At 40.8% G+C, this 25,816-nt stretch overlaps 1 protein-coding gene across 1 annotated transcript in view; it reads right to left on the bottom strand.

Moving 5' to 3' along the window:
- The window catches only part of STYK1 (serine/threonine/tyrosine kinase 1), a 43,153-nt gene that overhangs the window by 3,285 nt on the left and 14,052 nt on the right, over positions 1-25,816 (bottom strand). Inside the window, exons 2-8 of the mRNA XM_063434185.1 lie at positions 21,231-21,331; positions 19,736-19,864; positions 8,839-9,078; positions 7,452-7,633; positions 5,006-5,089; positions 3,566-3,774; positions 686-726 (exon numbers count right to left, since the gene is read on the bottom strand). Coding sequence (XP_063290255.1) covers positions 686-726; positions 3,566-3,774; positions 5,006-5,089; positions 7,452-7,633; positions 8,839-9,078; positions 19,736-19,864; positions 21,231-21,300 — 955 coding nt within the window. The 5' untranslated portion in view covers positions 21,301-21,331. The remainder of the gene's footprint in view (positions 1-685; positions 727-3,565; positions 3,775-5,005; positions 5,090-7,451; positions 7,634-8,838; positions 9,079-19,735; positions 19,865-21,230; positions 21,332-25,816) is intronic.

The following is a 25,816-nucleotide window of genomic DNA, read 5'->3' as shown; positions in this document are numbered from 1 at the left end:
CATGGGTATGGGCCTGGAGCTGCAGCTCCATCAGCCCCTATGTTAATCCGGCCTTGCCACTTATCTTGGCCTCTGCTTCCCCACAGTGATCACATTAGACGGGTTCTCCCCTGCTGCTCTTCAGTCCGCCCACAAACCTTCTCTGTTATTAACTGATTTACCCTGCTTATGGCCACTTCCTCAAGCAGGGCAAACCTTCTCAGTGACGCTGACAAGCTGGCATGATGTCACTCTGTTCCTTTACTCCCTAGCCAGCACTAGCAGCACAAACTATGGGTGGAGAGCAGAAGGACCTACCACCCTTCTGCTCTCTTTTTATCAATTAATTCCTCGGCATGTGTCTGCTGAGGAATTAATTGGAAGGTGTGAGAAAAGCCTATTATTTAAAAGGTTTTTCTCCTAATCTATACATTGTCCTACCAAAACTTGTAATTTACTAAAACTTAAAACATATAGATGGAATTCAATACTCCAGTGTCCTTTAACCCCTTAATGACCAAACTTCTGGAATAAAAGGGAAGCATGACATGTCACACTGTCATGTGTCCTTAAGGGGTTAAATAAATATATTTAAACCTTATTTTACATTTTTTATTTAGTTAAGCAAAATTAAAATTTAGAGGGGGAAAAAAAGATACTATTTGTTAAATTAAAATGCAAATATATTTTCTGTTGTACTTCTTACCCAAAGTTATAATCTCGTACATAAAAATTCCAAAAGACCATCTGAAAAAATAAAGCAATAAAGATTAGAAGGGCTTCACTTCAATTTAGGGTTTACTCAGTAAATATTGAATTGAGGTGAAATGCCAAAATGTAGGCCATGCAAGGCTGCTAGTTGGCCTTAATTTACAGTTTAGTAAATAAGTAAATAAGCCCCTTAGCGTAGCATGTTTGTACATATGTAAAAAGCTTTACTGTAATTCATACAATACATTGCTTTTGCATGTGCTGTAGTTATATGTCAACTTACGGAACATGCACACTGCTGACTTGCAAGCAAATATACTTCAAGTATCTTAAAGGACCACTATAGGCACCCAGACCACTTCAGCTTAAATGACCACTATAGGCACCCAGACCACTTCAGCTCAATCAAGTGGTTTGGGTGCCAGGTCCCCCTAGTTTTAACCCTGCACCTGAAAACATAGCATTTTCATAGAAACTGCTATGTTTACACTGCAGGGTTAATCCGGCCTCTAGTGGCTGTCTCCCTGACAGCCGCTACAGGCTGCTTCCATGATTTACATGGAGTAAATCGTACTCATTTGACGCTGGACGTCCCCATGGAATCGAGCGTCAAATAAGATCCGCATAGGAAAGCATTAAGTAATGCTCTCCTATGGGCGGATTTGAATGGCCGGCTTCACTCGGGAGCTAATGTCGATGGAGGAGGAAAGGTCACAAGTGCCGAGGGAGCCCAGTGCTGGATTAAGGTAAGCAAGTAAATGGTTAATTAACCATATTTGTATTCCTAATGCTATAATGTTCCTTTAATGTTCATGTGCAGTTCCACAATTTACTTGTTATTGATTTTCTTTGATGTCACAGGGAAAAAAACACCCAGGAAACACATCTCCAGCAAGAATGGTTGGGGTGTCCATGCATTTATTGCAATATAATATTATTATTGTCTCTTAGGGAAACATCAAAGTTCTAAAGTACTAAGTTTACAACTTCATATTTTAAACCATTCTCCCTAAATGCAGCAAAATTTCCATACAGGCTTTTAATCAATAAGTATATATATATATACATATATACATACAGTATCTCACAAAAGTGTAAATATTTTATTATATCTTTTCATGTTACAACACTGAAGAAATGACACTCGGCTACAGTGTAAAGTAGTACGTGTACAAACTGTTGGCAACAAAAGTGATTGGGCCCAATTAGCCATTTTCCCTCACCGGTGTCATGTGACTTGTCAGTGTTACAAGGTCTCAGGTGTGAATGGGGAGCAGGTGTGTTAAATTTGGTGTTATCGTTCTCACACTCTCTCATACTGGTCACTGGAAGTTCAACATGGCACCTCATGGCAAAGAACTCTCTGAGGATCTGAGAAAAAAGAATTGTTGCTCTACATAAAGATGGCCTAGGCTATAAGAAGATTGCCAAGACCCTGAAACTGAGCTGCAGCATGGTGGGCAAGACCATACAGCAGTTTCACAGGACAGGTTCCACTAAGAATAGGCCTCGCCATGGTTGACCAAAGAAGTTGAGTGCACATGCTCCGCGTCATATCCAGAAGTTGTCTTTGGGAAATAGACGTATGAGTGCTGCCAGCATTGCTGTACGGGTTAAAGGGGGTCGGGGATCAGCCTGACAGTGCTCATAAACAAAATACAGATTTCAAGTGTAAGCTTATGCAAATAGATCAGACCATACACCACACACTGCATCAAATTGTGAGTGTCTGTCGTCCCAGAAGGAAGCCTCTTCTAAAGATGATGCACAAGAAAGCCTACAGTTTGCTGAAGACAAGCAGACTAAGGACATGGATTACTGGAACCATGTCCTGTGGTCCGATGAGACCAAGATAAACCTATTTGGTTCAGATGGTGTCAAGCATGTGTGGCGGCAACCAGGTGTCTTGCCTACAGATGCCTTCGGAGACTGGGCCGCAGGCCAGTATTCCAACATGATAACGACCCCAAACATACCTCCAAGACGACCACCGCCTTACTAAAGAAGCTGATGGTAAAGGTGATGGACTGGCCAAGCATGTCTCCAGACCTAAACCCTATTGAGCATCTGTGGGGCATCTTCAAATGGAAGGTGGGAGAGTGCAAGGTCTCTAACACTCACCAGCTCTGTGATGTTGTCATGGAGGAGAGGCAGAGGACGCCAGTGACAACTGTGAAACTCTGGTGAACTCCATGCCCATGAGGGTTAAAGCAGTGCTGGAAAATAATGGTAGCCACACAAAATATTTACATTTTGGGCCCAGTTTGGACATTTCCACTTAGGGGGTGTACTCACTTTTGTTACCAATGGTTTAGACATTAATGGCTGTGTGTCAAGTTATTTTGAGGGGACCGCAAATTTACACTGTTATACAGGTTGTACATTGTACACTTACTACTTTACATTGTAGCATAGTGTAATTTCTTCAGTGTTGTCACATGAAAAGATATAATAAAATATTTACAAAAATGTGAGGGGTGTACTCACTTTTGTGAAGTACTGTATATGTATATATTACATTTTTTTACTTTAAAATTGCTCTGCTGTAATTATGATATTTTAAAATCGTTTTTTCCACTTTCACTGCCTGTTCTGTGTGCTTAACATATATTTCCATGACATCCTCTTTCCGGCTGTTAATTCTAGAACTTGCAAGCCAGACTGAAACGCTTTTCCAAAAAAACCTGTCCGCCGCTACTGCGCATTACATCACCAACACAGCCCCCCTCCTATTCTTCATATAACTCCAAAAGTTAGGAGTATGATTTTTTTTTTTAAACACCTAACCCGATATAAAACTGAGCTTTTATGTTTATTAAATACTATCTACTAATCAAACATTGGTTTAATTGACAGACAAAGAGAGAGAACTCACATATCAGATTTTACAGGTAGAGGTAAGTGAAGAAGACGCTCTGGGGCCATCCATTTAAGTGGTGCAGGGCGTCGAGATGGAAATGTCCCTCTAAGCCGCATATCACAGGCTCCACCTAATCCACCTAGTTTTGCAGTAAAATTACTTTGGATTAGGACATTACGTGCTGCCACGTCGCCATGTAGTAGATTGCGCTGGTGCAAGAACTCCTGGAGAAGAAAACATTCAAATGGGAATTATTCTCAGTTACATGTACTCAGCATTATCATAAAAGATCCCAAATAAAGAAATCCAGGGGGATTTATGGGATATGCGGTACAGACCTCTTATCAGATCTGCTGTATCAATATTTTCAAATCACTGCTGTTACAAACAACTATATAATTCCCCCTAGAAGCATTGCAGTGTCCACCCCTTTCTTACGCCAGATGTTGCCAAGGAGCTTGTTCATACTCTAGTAATATCATGCACTGACTACTGTAACTCTCTCCTAATTGGTCTCCCCAGAAACCATACTGCCTCACTTCAGTTCATAATGAATGCTCACACCTCACCCCTCTGTCAATCCTTACACTTTTTTCCTGTACCCTAAAGGAGTCAATTTGAAATGCCAAAATGTACCTATAACGCGCTAAACAACTCTAGCCACCACTACATTTCTTCACTAATTTGTAGGTACGCCCCTTCTCAGTCACTCCACTCAGCCAGTGACCTTCTTCTGTCCGCTGCTCGCTCCCTTATAAGGGAGGACTTCTCGCGGGCAGCTCCTTTCCTTTGGAACAGCCTGCCTACCCCCATTAGTCTTCAATCATTTAAGAAGTCCCTCAAGACTCATCTCATCAGAATAGCTTACGAACTCCCAGAATAACTTTTATTTTATTTTATTTGCAACTCTCTAATCTATTGTTAAAGCGCTGCGGCATAGGTTGGCGCTTTATAAATGCCTAAAATAATTAGATGCAAGGACAAAGGACCTTCTTGTACCATAACCTATCCAATGATTATACAGTCCTCGAAATGACTCTTTGAGAAAAATATAACCAAAAATAATTACTTCATTAGGAGGAAGTGATTTTTTTGTGCCTATGTTGTCCTTTTAATTAGTTTTTTTTCTATTCTCATTTCTGTGTTCAAGGATGAAATTGTTTTATTTGGAACTGTAATGTGGCACAATTTCTTTGCGTACATTTTTGTGAGTTTTATTTAGTGCATTTGCACCTTCCTTCCTTCCTTCCTTCCTTACTTACTCTAACGTCTGATATTTAAACTATGCAATCAATCATATATTTTGTTTTTTTTGTTATGATCCAATAACATGAAGAGCATTTTAAATATCACACATGTTACAAAAGCTAATTGAGATTGTGACAGATGTGGGAGTTCGAAGTAAACAGAAAGGAATACATGGAAAGCACATAACACTTGGTCAGGACCACGTACCAGTGCTGAAAGGATCTGAAGGGCTATGCTGTACACTTGACACTCTGTGATATCATACAGAATTCCATCCATGGACATCACATCCTGAAGGATAAAATTATTACATTTAAAACATATAACAGTTTCATTAAATGAACTTTATAATATGTTGCAAACAGAAAAAATGGGGTAAAGTTTTAAACATGGGACAATCACCATGGAAAATAATGGAATCTTTAGACAACTTACATTGATTTGTCTGGTGAATGGTCCAGTTTTCTACGGGTCACAATTTTATAAGTCTTCCTTTTAGGGTTTTCAATCACTATTGTCAGAAATGTTTAAATCTGGTGCTGAGTCCATTTACACAAATGATATCTTATTTTTTTTTTATAATTCTTTATTTTTGTAGTGCTTTGCAAATTTTACAGTTTAACAGAGACATTGCAATTGGTATCAGAATGTTAACTGGTAGCACACATTACATGTCTGATTGACTGCACTTTTTCTAAGATTAAATTATAACATCAAGATATTCATGCTTGTGAAACGTATGGTAGGTGAAGGTGGGTTGCTGAACACAGGCTAAGCATGCTGAGAAAATATGAGGCTGGTCAAACATGACTAACTGTTTAGGCAGAAAACAAGGCCAGCTTGACTTGTAAGGTATAGGTATACATGAGACTTCAAAGTGCAAGTTACAGGCTAATTAAAGGGTGAGACATCATCTGTAGTATTACTATTTAACTTGCTGGGAAATTACTAAAGAGAGTGGACCACTGGTAATGAGTCTGGACAGTATGGGCTTGCATCTCAGTGTATGAGTGAAGTATGAGGAACCTAAATTAAATAAAAATAATTGTTTGCGAAAACATATGAGAAGAAAGTAGTGCGTTTTCCGCCTGTGCAGGTGACTACATTGTGCAAGCGATAGGCTCAATGCCAGGCGCAACATATTCCCGTGGATGTCTAGATCAGATTGTCGCTAATTAGACAGGCAGAGCTAAACTAAACGTGCAGGTCTAGGCCAATATTCGAATGGCATGTAAGGGTATTGGCCTGGAAATTAGTTTAGTTTTAACATATCACTATTGTATGCGTGTCCACCTAGAATAATTAAACTAAGCTTAACAGACAGGTAAAATAAAATAAAATAAAGTAAACCAGCTTTAACTAGCTATTTAGAGTCACTGATTGCTGAGAGCCAGGGTAATGTGTCTCCGTGAGAGAGGGTGGCATGCGGCTGTTTTGTGACGAGTCGTCGGCATGCCTCTCTCCCTTCTCTGGCTGGTGTTCACCCAATACCTGTGCTGACAATATGAGTCAAGTATATATACAGTTCCCGGGCAGTCCCAGCTTGTTCTCTCCGCCGGCCCCAAGCCATCTCAGGAGCCTCAGTGCGGATCCCACTGCTACCGTAAGCAAAGACTCGGTAAGGTGCTTTTGCTGCTCGTGGTCGCTCATGCACCCAGGTTGTCCTCCTGTGGGCTCTCGGTCCTGAAAGGCTGTATCGAATGCTGGACGACTCGGGATAAGACACTGCTTTAAAGCTGGCCCTCTTCTCCCCCGGTTTCCGTGGTCTGCGGGCTGGTCGATTGCTCTGAGGCCTACTAGCCTCTTGGGGCAGATGGTCGGGAGGCAGGTTCCGTCGCTTCATGGTTTGATTCCGCTTCTCCTTAGCTGGTACCCCTCTGCTCCACAACTTCTGCCAGAATTCGCTGAAGATTGCATCCAGCCGCTGGTCGAAGTTTTCTAGCAGGCCGTGTGTCGTCTTAGTCGGCACCACAGTCGCCATCTTGGTTTTGACTATGTTACAGTGTGTTATCTGGAGCGAGTAAGTGGTCTGGTTCCTCTTGGCGTTTCGAGACACAGCCCAGTAGCTTATTGAGTGTGCCGGGATATCCCTCACCGGCAGGGGGGGGAAACGGGGTTCCGAAAGCTCAACGTTTTCCAGCAAGATATTTTGCAGGGAGGTCGGCCGCCTCTCCCACGCTTGCATCTGCTGGTAGGCCGCAACTTGCAGTCGGTTTTAGAGTGCCCCTCCGAACACGGCAATCCACCCACTTGAGTCTCGGGGTAACACCGAGGCTCTGCTGCTCTAATTTGCGAGGTTGTGGCGTGTTATGTCCTGTATATGTCGCTTATTTGCAGGTTTCTGCTTGGAGCTCTCGTTTAGTGCGACCACTCCGCTCAGTGGTCAGGCCCCGCCCCCCCAAATGATATCTTATTTAACGTGGAAACAGCATAAGGATAAACTCTGTAAAGCCATTCTTAAGCAGCACTCTGCTAAGAGGTTCAAATACGGGACACACAAAACAATGGCACATCTACAATAGGTATCTAGTGAATTAATGGATATGGCAGTCCCAGTTTACAAATAAATAAGCGTTGCCATAAAAAAATAAATAAAATAAACCTTTGTTTTAGTTCAAATACAGATCTGTTTGCCTCTATTACTACTTCTTACCCTGCGGCAATCCCATAAGAAGTTCAGAAGGGATCCTGGCTCCAAGTTCTCTTGTATAATATAAAATGGCTCTTGTAAAGAACAGCATCCAAGCATATCAACAAGATGTGCGTGCTGGCCCAACCAAGGCTGAAATGCTGCCCTATTTAGGAAATAACGAACCTCACGAGGTTCAGCAGTTGCTAAAGGGAAGCACATAAAAAAAGAAAGTGAGACGAGCACAAAGAGAATTCTGGTCGTAGAATCACAGATCATAGTACATGTACACCATGGGTATGCTGGCGGGGAAAGGGGTGGACAAGCAATCAGATGCCTCTTCTCTCAAGGCAGGTTTACTGTGTCTGCAATTCCCATAGATTATTTTATTCACCCCACTCACTGCTGAATTACATATATTAACCAGCTCAGTCATATTCACCCACCCACAGTTGTATGTAATATAATGCACACACTAAAAAGGAGGAATACTTCCTGCAGGGTGCTCCAGAAAGGGAGGGCCAATCCCTGAAGATATCAAATAGAAGAAAATAAATATCCAGGCACACTTGAGTTTTCTTCTAAAAGGCTTTTTATTTGAAACCAGAAAGTGGTGGCATGTTTTTGCTCCTCTCTGAGCCTTTATTACTACCCAGACACATGTCTCCCTATTGCCACACTAACCCACCCCGTCATATCTTACCAATCTCGCTCTTTCCATACCCTTACAGCCCCATAGCTCTCTGCACACAACATCATATATGCAGGTCATCATACACACATTATACAGAAGTATACACATTCTATATGCAGACACATATACATAAAAAACTAGTTTAGAATGTTGGGAATGGTAAGTGTGTTCCATCACCATCTGCAGTGTTATAGTTAATCGTCATTCCTAGTAACCACATTTCCCTAGACTTTTAAGAACTATGGTCTCAATTATTTATTTTTGGATACGTTTTTCAAATGATTTCATTTTTTTTTTAAAAAAACTAAAAACTTTTAAAATGATTGGATACTTTAAAAGGTATTTTAATATTTTTTATATATTGTTCTATTTTCTGATAATTGCTATATTTTTATATTTTGAAAATAATTTATTTGAAAAGCTTATCCTAAAAATATTAACTCAAGCTACGGTATGTTTCTTATGACTATAATGAAAGGGATGAGGCATATAAAAGGAGCCGACATGTAAAGGGAGAGGGAAAGAAGATGTGATAAGCAAAAAGCAATTTAGCTATATCAATATAAGACATTGAAAGGTTCTGCACTCAGGATCCGTGACGTGGATCAGGATCAGAAGAAGTTATTTTTTTTAAAACATTTTAACAATAAATTAGTAAAATACAATATAAATATAACGGCTAACACTTTAAAACTTTTTTTCTAAAATTGACCTTACCTCTTAACTGCTTGATGATTATGTTTCTTTCTCGTCCTCCTTCTGGGTCTTTTAGCACAGTTCTGTAGATAGGACCAAACCTTCCTTCTCCAACCAGCTGGAGAGGTTTCCTGATATTTTCCCTTGGCATCTCCACAGTCTGGAGAGAGGCATCTTTTGTTCTCAAAACAGACTCCAAGGACAAATCCTCCAGAGATATTGTTGAGGTCTGATGACCTATTCTTTGTTGCGATTGTGCATCTGCAGATAATGTCAAAATCAGGACAGGATACAAATCAGTAAATGTTTCTGCTGAGTTAAATAAAATAATCAATAATAATAATACAATGAAAATGTAAACTAGTCAGTAATTCTACAACAACATTGTAAACTTTATAATCTAACCTTTGTTTTCTTCCATGCCAAACATAGAGTAGTGGCTATAGATGTTGCTATCATGCCCCTCAAACATGGGCCATGTAACTGCTTCATCTCACTTAAAGTTTGAGTTTTTCATAAAACAACATTTTTAAAAACCTGGTATTCCTTATTTATTACAGTGAGGGAAAATAGTATTTTTTAACGTTTGCCCACTTACAAAGAAATCATCAGTCTATAATTGTAATGGTAGGTGTATTTTATCAGTGAGAGACACAATAACAAAACAAAAAATCCAGAAAAATGCATGTCAAAAAAGTTATACATTGATTGTAGATTATGCTAGCTTTAGTGTACCTATAATCTTAATTGTATTAATGACAGGAGGCGAGTATTTGCTTAAGTCTCTCTTTACGAGAACTCCACAGCAGCACAGAAAAACAACCAATCAGAAAAAAGTTAGGTACTATAAAACTCCCCTCCCCATGCATCATTTCCTCTTTCAAGCTGCGACAAAACAGAACAAAAAGCAGAAAAAATAATGGGGAAGAAACGAAGTCCTAGATACAATGAATACAACAATGTCCACCATCCCAGAAGAACTGTCAAACCAGATAGCGTTGATGGACTGTAAACTGAAACGAGAGAAAAAACAGAATCGAAAGGGTTGGTTAGCCAATGAAATGTACTCTGAACAAAACATGTAGGCACCCAGTGTAACAACCAAATTTACCTTAATATGTAGATATCCCAACCCTACATATGAAAAACAGACATAAGAAACAAGTGACAGGTAGCAGAGACAACAAGCAGAGTTGCATACGTACCTGATTAATCTAAACTATTAACATTAAACAAGGGAGGGATAAGAATGGGTGGGAAATACTCGCCTCCTGTCATTAATAAAATTAAGATTATAGGTACACTAAAGCTAGCATAATCTACAATTTTATAACATGACAGGAGGATTCGTAGTTGCTGTTTCAACGCTCAATTCACCAATCCAACGCTGTTTGTGTCGCTGGTACCTATTCCAGGAGATATCAGAGTAATCCTTATTGGACTTAACAACTGCGATAAACGACAGAAGACGGATCAATGAAGATGCCAGCCGACGAAGCATCTCAAACACGGAAAAAAACACCATCCGCCGATAGATCCATTGTACGTGGTGTTGCGACCTGTTTCCTAGCAGTCGGTCCATGAGCTGGCAATCTGACTTTTCAGCCATTTTCCTGTAGTTGTAAAATATCGAAGGTCATTTGCGGACTTAGGGCCGCGAGAAGAAACTGCCACCATGTCTCAACTCTTGATCTGTAAGGTGGCTCCTCCGATCGTGCCAGGGTCATCCGGCGATGTGGCCTTGCAGGTAGATCTCCAATCTCAAGGAATGCGCCTAAGTCCACCACCAATATCACAATAGAACCGAGTAGGATCTTTCGTTCCCTCCTGACCTACCTGGTGAGATGTTTCATCCGAGAATAAATTAGTATGCAGGCAAGAGTGTGGTCAAACCAGCCGTATCCTAAGTGATTCCAATATTCCAAATGGACTGTGTAATCCTCAGCTGCGGTAGAGAAAATACTCCAAAAGGACGTCCATTCAGGGTTCCGAACTGAACTTGTGTGGATGAACTGTGATTGACTATTCTGGGATGGGAAGCGTAAACCGGAGTGGAGATTTCCATCCAGATATGTCATCGTCTAAGAGTGAAAGATGTACGGATCCAATGGTGATTGGGACCTGGAAACCACGAAGAGTCCTCACGTGCTGTAGTGAGAGAGTGAAATAATCCGATTACCCGTAGTACGATCCTGTTCCATGCCCGACCTGTCAAAATTTGTGTAGGGGTTCCTGGTATACACGCCACCTACAAGATGGGGTATAATATAGCGAGACCCTTAGGTCCCTGTACCACTGACTGTCCAGGCACATAACTCCCAGAGTAGACCCTAGGACAAGGGACCCAGGAATGTGAGTTTGATAATTGAAGTCAAAGTCTCCCTATAGAGGGGTACCTCCCTTCTTAGCTTGGAGTCTCGCGAACACATAGCGTTCTCCAATGCGCAGGCAAGGCATAAAGTCCCTTCACTCATGACAGGCGACTCCAGAGAGCAGATATAGTGAAAAAAGAAGGGTCCAGCTTCAGCCGTCTGAAACCTGTGATGTCCTGTTAGAGAATGTCGGCAGCCCTGTCTGAGTCTGCTACCATCCTGAGCCGTACTCCAGTGGTAGGACGTGACCCGACTTTGGTGTCTGTGTAGGAGTCGGGGCACACCAGGTACGTCCATAGAGACTCGTAGGTCTCCTTGACGGTAGTTGAAAAAGTGGGTTAGTGCGAATCCAAAACAAAACGGCTCCCGTGAGGGATATATAGAGTATAGATGGAAGGCCCACCATCTCCGAACCCTGTTCACCAGGTATGTGCTCCGAGGAGATGGGGCAGTACTGCCATCTTATCCCAAGATCGTAATGACCGGGGAACTCAAGACAACCGGGGTTTCCGGTCTCACCATGCGATCCATGCATACGGTTTACCTTCAGACCGGGTAGTAGGCCTTCTCTAGTCTTGTTACCCGAGCAAGGCAGTGCCCGTCTGCTCCATGAAGGTCTCCGTATCTCCTGTCATCTTGCCATGGGAGAAACTGTCTGCGCAGTTTGTTCGCAATGGTCTGGATATCCAAAACTGAAAGCAATTCTCAGTTTTACATGGTGCAGAATATACCAAAACCTGTACTCTCGTACTACCTGAGGCTCATCCGTTAGCCATACCATCTCCAGGAGTGTGTGTAAATAAGTGGGAGTCTCCCCCTCTATACCTCTGGGTATTTCTCGCATGTGGTACAGTGGTCTGGATCCAGTCGATTCATTACCGGAGATAAAATAGAGGGATCCAGTCTAAATATGTATACCTTGCATGACCAGGCAGTCCTCCATAACGAAATCAGTAGCACGGATGACAGATCTAATTGAATGCCGGAGGGACGCCCCTCTATGCAGTCATCGATGTCTTGTTCAGGTACAAGCCTAAGTGATGAACAAAAAGGACGGCACCGTAGAGCGTTGAGCGTATGAGAGAGCCGTGCCCTCTAATAATGTGATCGAACTCCGTGATAGCGTCCGGCTGCTAGCCTGAACGGGCCGCACCTGTGAATAACCACACAGTAGAGTCTACATCCGTGACCGGTTCTCTCTATGGGAAAGTGTCACTCCAAACATGTCCTCTGTATCCAGCTCAGTATCTGGCTGAGGTTGAGGGAGGGCTGCGCCCTCTAATAACAAATCAGTGTCCTGTTCTGTATATGAGAGGGGTTCGCTCTCTGTTCCTGAAAATAAAATATCCTCGGATCGAGGTGATGGAGGGCCGCACCCTCTTGTGATCCAAACTAGAGTCCCTAGAGACTCAGGGTGACCAACTGCAGGGTACACCAATTACTAATATCAGCATAAGGCTGAGGGCAACCTACGGAAACAAAGATGGAAAACTACCAACTGACCGTCCGGATCCCGTGCGCGCATGGGGTCCAGGATGACCATTGGTAGCCTGAGGAAAGCTGGAGACGTTCTCCGCAATCCACGAGTGCCTGGGAGGTCGGAGGAGGTCAAGTCAGGCATCTCGACGACCCGAGCGAAAGGAAAAGGAAGTGACGAAAACAAAAACAAAAATAAACGTAGATAAGAGTAAATACGAAAATTCTATCTCGGATAGAAGGCAAATAGCAGGCCGGAAGGCAAAACAAGCAAGCCCCACTGAACAGGGCCAGGAGCTAACCTTACACAGGAATAACTACCGATACCTGGAGGCAGATAGAGAGTTAGTTGTTAAAGACAAGGAAACACCGCGTTCCCCTGTAGGTGTCTGAGTACCGGTCCTTGTCTGTGCGAAGTTCTCCTTGGAGACGGGCCGTCGCCGGTCTGGTGTAAACCGTGGATGTGTGCCCGGGGTCTTCATAAGAAACCTTGCCCTTCAGGCATGAGGTTTAGGGCCTTCACCCTTCCCACCACACTCAGATGGTCGTATACTGGTGTCCTCTTAAGCAGTATGGCAATGGTGCGTGCCTGGACACCTGCCTATCTCCATGTCACTGGTGGGTACTGTGTTTTCCTCAGTGATATTCCCAGAAGGGCACAGGCCCAGCAGGCCAAACGAATGGACACAGAATAGTTGGCCAAGCAAATAGGCACAGACATAGCAGGCCTTTCAAATAGGCACAGACATAGCAGGCCAATAAATGGGGCACAGACATAGCAGGCCAATCGATGGGGCACAGACCTAGCAGGCCAATCAATGGGGCACAGACCTAGCAGGCCAATCGATGGGGCACAGACGTAGCAGGCCAATCGATGGGGCACAGACGTAGCAGGCCAATCGATGGGGCACAGACATAGCAGGCCAATCAATGGGGCACAGACATAGCAGGCCGTTTCAATGGGCACAGACATAGCAGGCCGTTCTAATGGGCACAGACATAGCAGGCCGTTCTAATGGGCACAGACATAGCAGGCCGATTTAATGGGCACAGACATAGCAGGCCAATCAATGGGGCACAGACATAGCAGGCCAATCAATGGGGCACAGACATAGCAGGCCAATCCTGGTTGTGTATTATTATTATTATATTATTATTATGTTATTTATATAGCGCAATCCAATTCCGCAGTGCTTTACAATGGGTATTGAATGAGTAATGGGGACCCCTGAGTTGGGTAGATCCTCAGAGCATCCTGTGACATAGGGCCCCCAGACTCCAACCCTTTTAGACAGTATAATACTGTGTTAATAACATATAACTGGGACTAGTAGTCCCTAAATGCCCAGCAGGCAAAATGGTATCCCAGTTGTAATAGGTATAAACTGAAAATGTTCCAGTGATAACCGCGTCCATTAAAACGTGATATAGTGAGCAATACATATTAACTGAGAATAGGATATGCACATGGGCATGCAGACCAGTCAGATTTCTTCATCCATAGTATGCATCATCAGCATGCCGCCAGAAGGTTATCGTACCCATGGTATCATTCCAGGAATAGGGCAAAAACAAGAGTCAACTCAATGCACCCTCTTATAGAGCTTGGAAGGGACCACCTTCCAATTCTACAAGTCACAGAATCGGATGGAATTGAATCAGTGTCAGCATAGACTGGTCTCCCATACCAGTTTGAGCCATAGCCAGGTCTGCTTAGCTTAGTATATTTGTCATGGACAGTGAATATCATGCTAGAGTAGTCTCAGCTCTAACTACAGGGATGGATCAGGCACATATCTACTGAAGTATAAACATATGCACCAATGAACACTAGATATTAGAGCAATATAAAGTTATCACCTACTAGGTGCATGACAAAATCAACTGGTAGCAGAAACCTAAAATCTGCTTATCCCTGAGCTCACTGGCAGACTGGCTCTGTATGCATCATGTTACAGAGCCAGAATGCCAGCGAGGAGAACACTTGCGGTCCGACCACCGAGTCTGGAGGAGGGGCTGTGAGCATGTGCACCCTCCTCTCGCCGGTCGGCTGCACGCGGCTCCCTGAATAAGTCGTTTGCTCTTTGGTCTTGGCCATGGTGGAGAGTTTGGAATCTGATAGATTGGTTGCTTCTGTGGACAGATGTCTTTTATACAGGTAACGAGCTGAGAATAAGAGCACTCCCTTTAAGAGAGTGTTCCTAATCTCAGCTCGTTACCTGTTTAAAATAAACCTGGGAGCCAGAAATCTTGCTGATTGATAGGGGATCAAATACTTATTTCACTCATTGACATACAATTCAATCTATAACTTTTTTGACATGCGGAATTTTTTTTTTTTTGTTATTCTTTCTCTCACTGTTAAAATACACCTATCATTAAAATTATAGACTAATCATTTCTTTGTCAGTGGCTAAACGTACAAAATCAGCAGGGGATCAAATACTTTTTCCCCTTACTGTATATGTTGTGATTTTAATTGTGTAACCAATACAGCATTTGTTTTAATTTTTTTTTTTAAAGGGCTTATTTAGACATGCCCTTACTTTCATGACGGATTACTATGAAAAATATCTTAAAAGCTACACAATAACCCCCCAAAAAAGTAGTATGTAATGTTATTTTTATGCATACTGAACACCCCTATTCATTTTTTTTTTTTTAAATAGGAGGCATCTAGGAATGGAACCAATGTAAAGTGTATACACATTGCTACACTCAGAACAGGATGTCCCTCTATGCATTTGGAGACGCTGAGTGCAAAGTGCACCACTGTGACTGCACCCTGTTTACACAACTTTGAAAAAAATAATGGAATCTGTAAGGCAGGTTTCCCCTGCTTTGAATTTTCTGAATTACAATGCAAGCAGTTTTGTTTAAAGGAACACTATAGTCACCTAAATTACTTTAGATAAATAAAGCAGTTTTAGTGTATAGATCATTCCCCTGCAATGTCATTGCTCAATTCACTGTCATTTAGGAGTTAAATCATTTTGTTTCTGTTTATGCAGCCCTAGCCACACCTCCACTGGCTATGATTGACAGAGCCTGCATGAAAAAAAAAACTGGTTTCACTTTCAAACAGATGTAATTTACCTTAAATAATTGTATCTCAATCTCTAAATTGAACTTTAATCACATACAGGAGGCTCTTGCAGGGTCTAGCAAGCTATTACATAGCAGGGGATAAGAAAATCTTAATTAAACAGAACTTGCAATAAAGAAAGCCTAAATAGGGCTCTCTTTACAGGAAGTGTTTCTGGAAGGCTGTGCAAGTCACATGCAGGGAGGTGTGACTAGGGTTCATAAACAAAGGGATTTAACTCCTAAATGGCAGAGGATTAAGCAGTGAGGCTGCAGGGGCATGTTCTATACACCAAAACGGCTTCATTAAGCTAAAGTTGTTCAGGTGACTATAGTGTCCCTTTAACAATGTTTATTCAACAGGATCTCTGCCTTTAATTGATGCATATAGTTAAAATGAAAAGGCTCTGAGAACCAACATATTCACAGGGTTTACATACACCCTGTATATACAACAGACATGGCATCTATCATCTAAACAAGTATAATATTTGAGAATGAGGGTGAAAAAACAAACAAGATCTTAGCTGCCTGTATAAGAAACAGATTTTTTGTTCAAGTTTAACCCCTTAAGGACACATGACATGTGTGACATGTCAGGATTCCCTTTTATTCCAGAAGTTTGGTCCTTAAGGGGTTAAAAAAAAGAAATACAGAGAGTACAACAGTGTCTTTGTATTGAGTTGAGGCAAGGCTGAAATTGAAAATATAGCTACTAAATCAGCTGAATAGACATTTTCCCAACTTGGCTACTTCACAGTAGCTCTGTCACTTAGTATGTCATAAAGTCTTCATGAAATATTCATATTGGTTTTGATGTAATTTTACTGAAATAGCAACGGAAACAAATTAGGGACTGAGGAAAAACAAACAAATGCGCTCAGAAGGCCAAACAAAGTTTATTTGACACAAATAGAAAAAAAAGACAAACAGAAGGAAAAGGTCAAACTAAACTTCCTAATGACCTCTGAGTAAGGACCTGGGGATCCGAAACTAGCCAACCTAACTAATCTAACTTACTTAGTTTGTTTTTCCCCCAGATGTTTCCAGGATTGGGGGTTCCTGCGCCTCTTGTCTCGTTTTTCAAATGGGTAAGTGGGACTTTTTCCTCCCATTACCTGTTATGTTTTAGAATTCATGCTCTTTGATCATTTTCTCAGTAGTATAACTGATTCTGTTAGCCAGGTTCCATATATTCTATTTACAAAATAATGACTACCAAGATTATTCATCACTGTCCTACAATGATATCGTGCAAATTATATGCAGTGTCAGGATTCTAGTTAACCTGCAGTTGTAGGCCCCATCTGAAACGGTTTGTGATTGAAAGGCTGCAGTCTGACACCTGTCGATTATTGACTAGAGTGGCAACTACTTACAATTCCGGTGATGACCACACATGCAGAAAGGTAAGGGGAAATTACTTTACAAATAAGTAATTGTAGAGAAAAACATATTTCACAGAATATTATCAAAACTGAAATTAAAACACAGGTATATTTTATAGTCAATTAGAATTGCACAGGCGCTATTTCCATATATTTAAGAATTAGATCAGTTGTGTAGCAAGTAGCATGGAGTAGAGGGCTGACTTCATAAACATATCAAAAACCCAGAGAGACTCCATTGAGGGTCAAAAGATTACCAGGGCAACCATCCTGATATTAAAATAAACACATTGTCACTAAGGATTTTCAGTTTGCTTTTTACTTTCTGTCTCTGCTAATTGGAACATATGTGCATCCAACAGCCTTTCATCAGATACAGGTGCATAGTCTTATAAATATTAGGTGTCAGGAGTTAACCAATTAAAGACGAGATTTTGAGTGCCATCGTACAAAGTTAAAATTAAAGTAGTATTTCTTTTATTATCGGCGTTCAACGATTTGTAAAAGAAATAATGACCGTCTGGATTTTAAATTTTTTCACAAACAAAATATTATTGCAAAACCACCATATACCTATGGGGAATGATGTGTTTCAAAAGCAATATGACTGTAAGACTTATTTTGCAACATATGTTGATACACGTTTTTATTTTATTTTTTATTTCATATATGATTACTGAAGGTAACACATAATTTTTTTTGGAGGAAGAGAAAAAGAGGTGGGCATTCTAGACTGGAGGTAAAACATTTGCTTAAATTACTGCGGGAACATAAAAATGAATTAGATTTTAAAAAGATTATATTGTTAACTGTTTCATACAAAAGGGAGGTGAAGCTATGTCTACGTATTAAAAACGTGTCATATGGAAAAAATAAACATCAAAGTAATAGTTCAGAATAGGATAGTATAGTTTCATGGAGGCTCTGGAACAATCAGACATGCATGTCACAGTGTTACTGTATAAGTAAAAACACAAAGATATAAAGGGAATGCAATGGTCAAACTATATAGAGAGCTTACTATTCTGAGCTCATAATAGAGGGTGTGAACACTATAATCCCCACCTAAAAATATATCCGTAAATCTCCAAAACCCTTCACTTAAACATTTTGACATTTAGGAAACTCTGAATGGCATGTGAATTAACACAACATTTGTCAGTTTAGGGGGAAATTCTGGGATTTCAATGTGATATTGAGTCACGAACAAAGACATGAATTTACCTGCTGTCTTTACAGAAAGCCGATGTGAAGCTTAGTGTTAAAGCTGAACTTTAATTTCTCACAAATCCGTGATTGCAGATAGTTTATGTTAATTGTTTGAAAGCTGCATTGCATATTTTTTTTAATGTATTTTTAATCTTTCACGGATGCCTGGTTTAAATGGCTGGAGGTGAAGCTGAATTTAATTAGTAGGAAAATATATTTTCTGTTTTTGGACGATATATACCCCCCAAGCCAAAATATAGATAGAACATGTATAGAAGAACCATAAAGATTTTGATGTATTTTATTACAGGACTCTCCATGTCACTAGATTGTTTTTGGGCACCCCTTTACATTGTAGTTAAAGGGAAACTATAGTGCAAAACCCCTTCTGTCACTTAACTGAGTCCAGCGCCAATGTCCCTCTGGCTCTGCCTCCACTCCTTCCCCAGCAACGTCAGCCAGCGGGGGAGATCTAATGCGCATGTGCGGCAATGGCTGCGCTTGTATTAGTATTTTCCCTATAGGCAAGCATGTATAATGCTTTCCTATAGGGTTTTACATGATGCTGGATGTCCTCCTGCATAGCGTGAAGATGTCTAGCGACACATAGCCGACCAAAAGTCGCCTAGTCAACTGGAAGTCCCACTAGTGGTGGAGTTAACCCTCAAAGGTAATTATTGCATTTTATTAAAAACTGCAATAATTATCTTTCCAGTATTAAGGGACCTGGGTCTATGCACCCAGACCACTTCAATCAGCTGAAGTGGTCTAAATGCCTATAGTGTCCCTTTAATGGGAGGTAGGGGGAGGGAGTCCTACTTAGTCAGAGAAGATGTTAAGCACAAGCTCACCTATTAAATCATACCTCATTTCACATGTTTAAATGAAGAGGTTGGTTGGTACTTTTTCCTAATTAATATGAGTCATGTAGGCACTTGACCATATACTGTACACACATTTTACTGCACATACAGTGACCACTGATCTCGGCTTAGACACAGGCCTTGATAAATATTCACATGTAAGCTGTGTATTGTCTCCCCATACAGGTTAATGATATACACTAATGCATGCGCAGTACAGCCATACAACCCTTCACTGACTCCAGTTAAAGACAATGACACCTGCATTTTTTATATGTAAGCCATTCCCATTCATTCTTATATAGTTTATTGAGTGCACAGATGTAGACAGGCTCTGTGACATAACAAGTCAATCAATGTTCACTGGCACATACAAACCTTCTGTATTATTTGGATACTAGTGAAAAGCATGCATTTGGTATGTCAAACACACTTTAATTGGATTGCACCTCTGTCAATTATAAGGGAAAATTCTCACATGTGGAATTGGTTTCATGGGAGGTAAATGGATAATTAAAGAACGTACCTTGTTTCTCCTGATCTCTTTGTTTCCGTGCTCGGTACTGTAGACAAAATATAGCTGCTAACAGAATCACACTGATTCCAACAAATAACACAGGAACAATAATGATCTCAGGCTCATATGTTTGGACACCTGCAGACATGAAAAAATGATTTTACTTTGCTACAATAAGCTAGCTTGTTCAGTTATAAAAATATCTTCGTACTACTGTTGGCATTCATGGTTTAGAATAGTTGTGTTTTGGAAAAAATATATTGATATTTACAAACACATAGTACTACAGAAGAAAATAAAATTGTAAACACTCAAATTGCTCAGATTCTATTTAATAAAGGCACTAATCCCCAATAAGAGTAGCAATCTCCTATTGACAGGATTCAAATGGACATGCACTATAACAAATATGGTTATTCATTAGACCAGCAATTAAGTAGGTAATTTTGTTTTTTACTGGAGTGTAACAATTTATTCAGAATCCCATGAAAATCACAGAGGGAGCCTGGTGCTGGAGAAAGGTAAGTGGGAGGGGGGCCCTGAGGGTGGGGGGGACCTAATGACCCTATAGTGCCAGGAAAATTAGTTTGTTTTCCTGGCACTATAATGCTCCTTTAATCTTCAAAACATAGAAGAGAATTTTATTATTTAATAATAAATATTTTTTAATAATTTAGATTGTGTCGCTATAAGAAAATGTGGAAGAGGATTTGAGGTTTTAAATCCTTCAGGCACCATAACAACTTCATCACAATTACATTGTAATGGTGCCTGGAGTCCCCTAGTTTTAAATGGTAAACCAATCTCAAACAGGTTAACACAAATATGTGCCTTCAGGTGCCGATATCTTTCGTTGCACAGGCTAGTGCATAATTAGTGAGGAGGTGGCAGTGATTGGCTAAGAATGTCAGCTGATCAGTATCCATACATGGTGAGCAAATAAACAAGCAATTCTGTCCTTTTTCTCATAATTGCCAGCCTGTGATAGACTGAGCATGTCAGAGGGAGAGACTTGTGCCTAGGCACTCATGTTTAGTATCGAACAGTTTGAGAAGGGTTCAACACTCAAAGGGAAGACTGTGCTGTGGGACTCTGGGCACCATAACAACTTCAATGAGAAGAAGAAGTTGTTATAATGCCCAAATTCCTTTAAAATCAATAAGGTATGTTTAATTGTGCCTAAATAATTGTTATTGCATGTACGGTACTTAAAATATAAACTGTCAATAAACAGGCAACAGCCACCTATTAAAAAATGATCTTGTAATATTCAGATATCTAGACTACAATGGCTTTTAGCAGGCCAGTGTCTTCATTCCCTTGTAATGAAATAACAACCCAAGGTTCTTTTAAGCTCATGTATGGAGATCTTGCAAGAAGGGCAGTGAGTATACTGTATGCTCAAATGTGATCAGGCCCGTGAAAAATAATTAAACCTATAAAACTTAACAAAATGCTTGCTTTATTAACAGGTTTCTAAACTGAGCACAATTAATATGCTTACGGCAAAGCTGGTCATCACTAGAGCAATTCAGCAAGGTACGAGAGGGTCCACGGAAATGTCCTCCTTCCATTTCTCACCTCTTGAGTCAACAGCTCCAGCACCTGGAAATAGTTATGGAAAAGGGAGTTTTAAAATATACACGAGGTGGAATTACTTCACCACAGAAAAATGGGACTATTGCATACATGCCTGTTATATTCCCACATACCAATAGCATACATGTTTATATCACTGTCTTTTTTTTTGTAACCCCTGTCAGAAAAAAAAAAAAAAGCCATCTACAAGAAAATTATAACAAAAAATAATAATACATAATATTCACTTGTATTTGTATAATGGTCCATAGTTAAGAACTGTAATAATTCAAAAACAAGGGTTTATTACAATCCTCTGTCAATAGTAGATCAATAACATTTTCTGATTTTCATCTTGTATCCCATGATAGTTTTAATGTGTTTACTAACATAACATTAACGGATCATTTTAGTGTTGGTAGTTTTGTAAGGTTAGTAAATGTTAATGACTACTTCACTGGCTACTGTTAATGAAGACACCAAATGCAGCTAATAATTCTTAGACAAGCATTGGATTGGAAGATCGTGACAATTACGGGTCCTGATTCTAAAACAAATATATTTTTAACGTTAAAGTTTTCCTTTAAAATAAGTTTAGTGGGGAGGAGGGGCCTGACTGCCTAGCCGAGCAGCCGCACACGGCAAGAGCTCCGTGCAAAATCGGAATTATTGCCTACTTTACAGAATCTTGAACCCTGATTCTTCAGCCTGACAACACGGCAGGACTCCCCAAGCTTGAAGAGGCTGCTTTCCTCTATCGAGGACCAGACTGCCTGCAGTGAAGGCTCCGCGGCCTACCCCCAGCCTATCTGGTAGTGGAAGCACTGAGACGCAGGCGGTCTCTTGGGCTCTGACCAACTGAATGCAGGATAAGGACGGGTGTGACCCATTGCTCCCCCATCCTCCACTGGCCGGAGAGGGTTATCTTGGCACATATCTGCCTTGGGACCGGCAGCAATCTTACTGAATCGACAGTTGGTGGAGAATGCCACTTAAAATGGCGGCTGTCAAATGTTCACCGGCTCACCAACACCACACTCTGTCGGGGCTTGACAAAATCTTTGAAGCCTTCTGGGCCAAATTGGCATACAGAATGCAAAACTCCACGCAAGCTGAGACACCAGGAGACATATCACAGCGATTACAAGGCGGTGTCACACGAGAGAGCAAGAGAGCGGAGCCACCAGCATGTCGGAGACCAAAAAGATCCAGTGACAACGTCCCCTCTTTTCAGAGGATCCGAGCTTCTCAAAAACGGCATCCCAAACTAACTCACCGGGCCAGACGCCGCACAAGAACACAAGGCGCACAGCTTTAGAGATTCACAAATCCTGAGAAACTGGTTCAGTCCAGGCATTGAGGTGGGAGGAAGCATGTTGACCTGCTGGATCGTGTGTTGGCAGCTCTAAAGCCTCAGTTCCAGATGTGGGACTCTGTACTACCAGCCATGCTTGTGGGTTGACCACATAAGCATTTTTTAAGCCATAGGCCATGCGTGGTAGGGATAATACCGTACCCGCAAACTGAATTTGGGTCCCAAAGGCCTGACTACCTAGCAATTCATAAATTGTGTTTTATTTTTGTATTTACAATAATCTTTTGACATATTTTTAGCATGCCAATCTTGACCATATTATTTTGATCACCCATAGTGTCAGCATGCATAGCCTGATGAATCTCTATTGTAAAGTCACCCAACTGCTGACATATCTCTGACCTCTGACTATAACTAACAATCATCACGTCTAATTTCTTCCCAACTTTGACGCAGCCTTTGTATTATTATGCTCTTAGACATGACTGACTAACTTAACCAGACCACTGTTACAACTCAAACATGTGCAATTGTTCCTTATGCCACACATGTATCTAATTGTTTGAATTTACTGTGCCTATGCATGCTGTTGTCGTGTTGTAGGCATATTCTGTACTTCATGCACAGCATAAATAAAGAATTTAAAGAAAAAAAACAAGTTTAGTATTTAATAATGTATTGCAGATTCAGTGATAAACACTGCATAAAAAACAGGTTTAAATGGGATAAGCACATATTTGTAAAATATGTTTTTAAAGTAATGAATCAGCAATGCCTCAAGTTAGCCTTAAAAAAATGCATTGATATGATTTCCATCTTTATCTATTTTCACTACTAAAATATTTCAACATGGAACGAATTGCAACATTTTGGGCAAACATAGCGAAATCTGCAGTCAATACTTCCTACCTGCTACATGGTACTAAATGTTTAGCGCCACTCATCACAAATCCTGATTTAACAAAGTACTGCAGTCAGTCATCAGTTGTTACAGAAACCAATCAGAACCAACAAACATAGAGTTTAATTTATTTATTTTTCAAATGTATCATTTTTGCTGAAGGGTTCTTAAAAGGATACATTGACAGTGACATTTTAAGACAATGGTTTACTTTTTTTTTTTTTTTTTTTTTTTAATAAATAACAGAAAGCAACAACATTTAAGTATTGACAAGGCCCATAGAAGGCCAAAACAATCGTCCGAGGTTGCTGAATATCTCGTGCAGACAGAACTTGCTGGCATTTCGGTTTCTGGACTGCCCTTATAGACGATCTGATATGCCTTAGAACTGATTCTCTCTGTAATGGCACAAGGAAGCAAAGACCTTTTTGAGACCTGAGTGGAGGATTTAACGAAGGGTAAGCTACTAGGTTTCTCTAAGCTGTTATCCATTCTCAGAGTTCTCATATTGTTTGTTTTTGTTGCACTAGCTTTGCTCTCCCCAAGTTAAAAGGGTATTACAGATGGGGGACCCTGTGAATCGATCGTCCGGGGTTGCGCTATCTCAGACGTTGACGTTGCTGGCATTTCAGTTCTGGACTGCCCTTATTAATGGGATCAGTCTGATATGCCTTGGAACTTGTTTTCTCTGTAATGGCAAAAGTGAGTAAAAACATTTTTTGAGACCTAAGTGAAGATTTACAAAAGGGCTAGCTACTGAGTCTTTTTAAGCTTTTGTCTATTCACAGTGTTCTCATATTCTTTGGTTTGTTTTTTATGCACTTATTTGGCTCTCCCCAAGTTAAAAAGGTAATCCAGACATGGACCCTGTGCTCCCAGTGTCTAGAGGGGTATCACCTTGCTGATGAGGCCCAAAGAAGTCTGAAACCCCATTATAACCCCATTATAATGGGCTTTAAAGCCGTTGCGGCGGCATAGAACGCCGTAACGGCTTTCAGCCCCTGGAGGTCCGCGGTACTTACCTCCGCCGCAATCCTCTTCGGGAAGACTGCCTGACAGCCCAGGCAGTTCTCCCACGGCAAACCAGTCCCCCGGGGGCCATGTCACCGCTCTCAAAGAACGATCACATGGCCCCCTATAGCTGGCTGTGGATCTGCCAGCAGGGGGACTGTCTGGGCTGTCAGACAGTTCTCCTGCTGGTGGGAAGTATAAAAAAAATAATTAAACATGTTTAAAATAAAATGAATGTATGTATGTGTATATATATATATATATATATATATATATATATATATATACATACACACACACACACACACATCATATATATATATATATATATATATATATATATATATATATATATGTAAAGTCATACTAGTGTATTTTAATGTTAAAGGGACACTATAGTCACCTTAACAACTTCAGCTTAATTAGGTTGTTCAGGTGAGAACTATAGCTCCCTGCAGCCTTTCTCATGTAAACACTGTATTTTCTAAGAAAATACAGTGTTTACATTGAAAGCTAGGAACACCTCCAGTTGCAGTCACTCAGAGTGAACCAGAGGGACTTCTGAGTTGATGGAGGCATAATATGCCTCCATCCACTCAGATCTGCTGTGCACGAGCATCCTGTGATTCAGTATCTCCTCCCACTGCATGCAGACACTGAACTTTCCTCATAGAGATTCATTGATTCAATTCATCTCTATGAGGAGATGCTGATTGGCCAGGGCTGTGTTTAAATCATGCTGGCTCTGCCCCTGATCTGCCTCCTTGTCAGTCTCAACCAATCCTATGGGGAAGCACTATGATTGGATCAGGCTATCACATGTCAGCAGACTGCTTGATTTCCTGAGTCTCAGCATGCAGATTTACAGCTTCTGGCTTGAATACAGTAAGATTTTACTATATTTATGGAGGCATGAGGGGCCCAGGGGGCCTAGATGGTAGTGTTAACACTATAGGGTTAGGAATACATGTAGTTGCACTGGTGACTATAGTGTCCCTTTAATATAATTACATATATTAGTATTAAAATACACTTAGAATTAAGTTACATATATATATATATATATATATATATATAATACATACATATTTTTATATTTATATTTCCTGGCCATATCCATGGCAGCACAACATTGGGTAGCTCCTCCCTATCCCCATTGGACAGGAATAATAATTAAGCCGTATAAGTACCACCTCCTGCTCCTCCTTCCCCAGTCTTTTTTTCCTGTCCTATCCCTAGGACATGTCGGTCTTTTCAGACTGCTAAATTTTCTTTTATGGCTTAC

This window comes from Pelobates fuscus, chromosome 10 (assembly GCF_036172605.1).
Source record: "Pelobates fuscus isolate aPelFus1 chromosome 10, aPelFus1.pri, whole genome shotgun sequence".
In the NCBI taxonomy this organism is placed as follows: Eukaryota; Metazoa; Chordata; class Amphibia; order Anura; family Pelobatidae; genus Pelobates; species Pelobates fuscus.
Note: the sequence above shows the minus strand (reverse complement) of the source record. Positions and strands in the feature narration are given on the sequence as shown.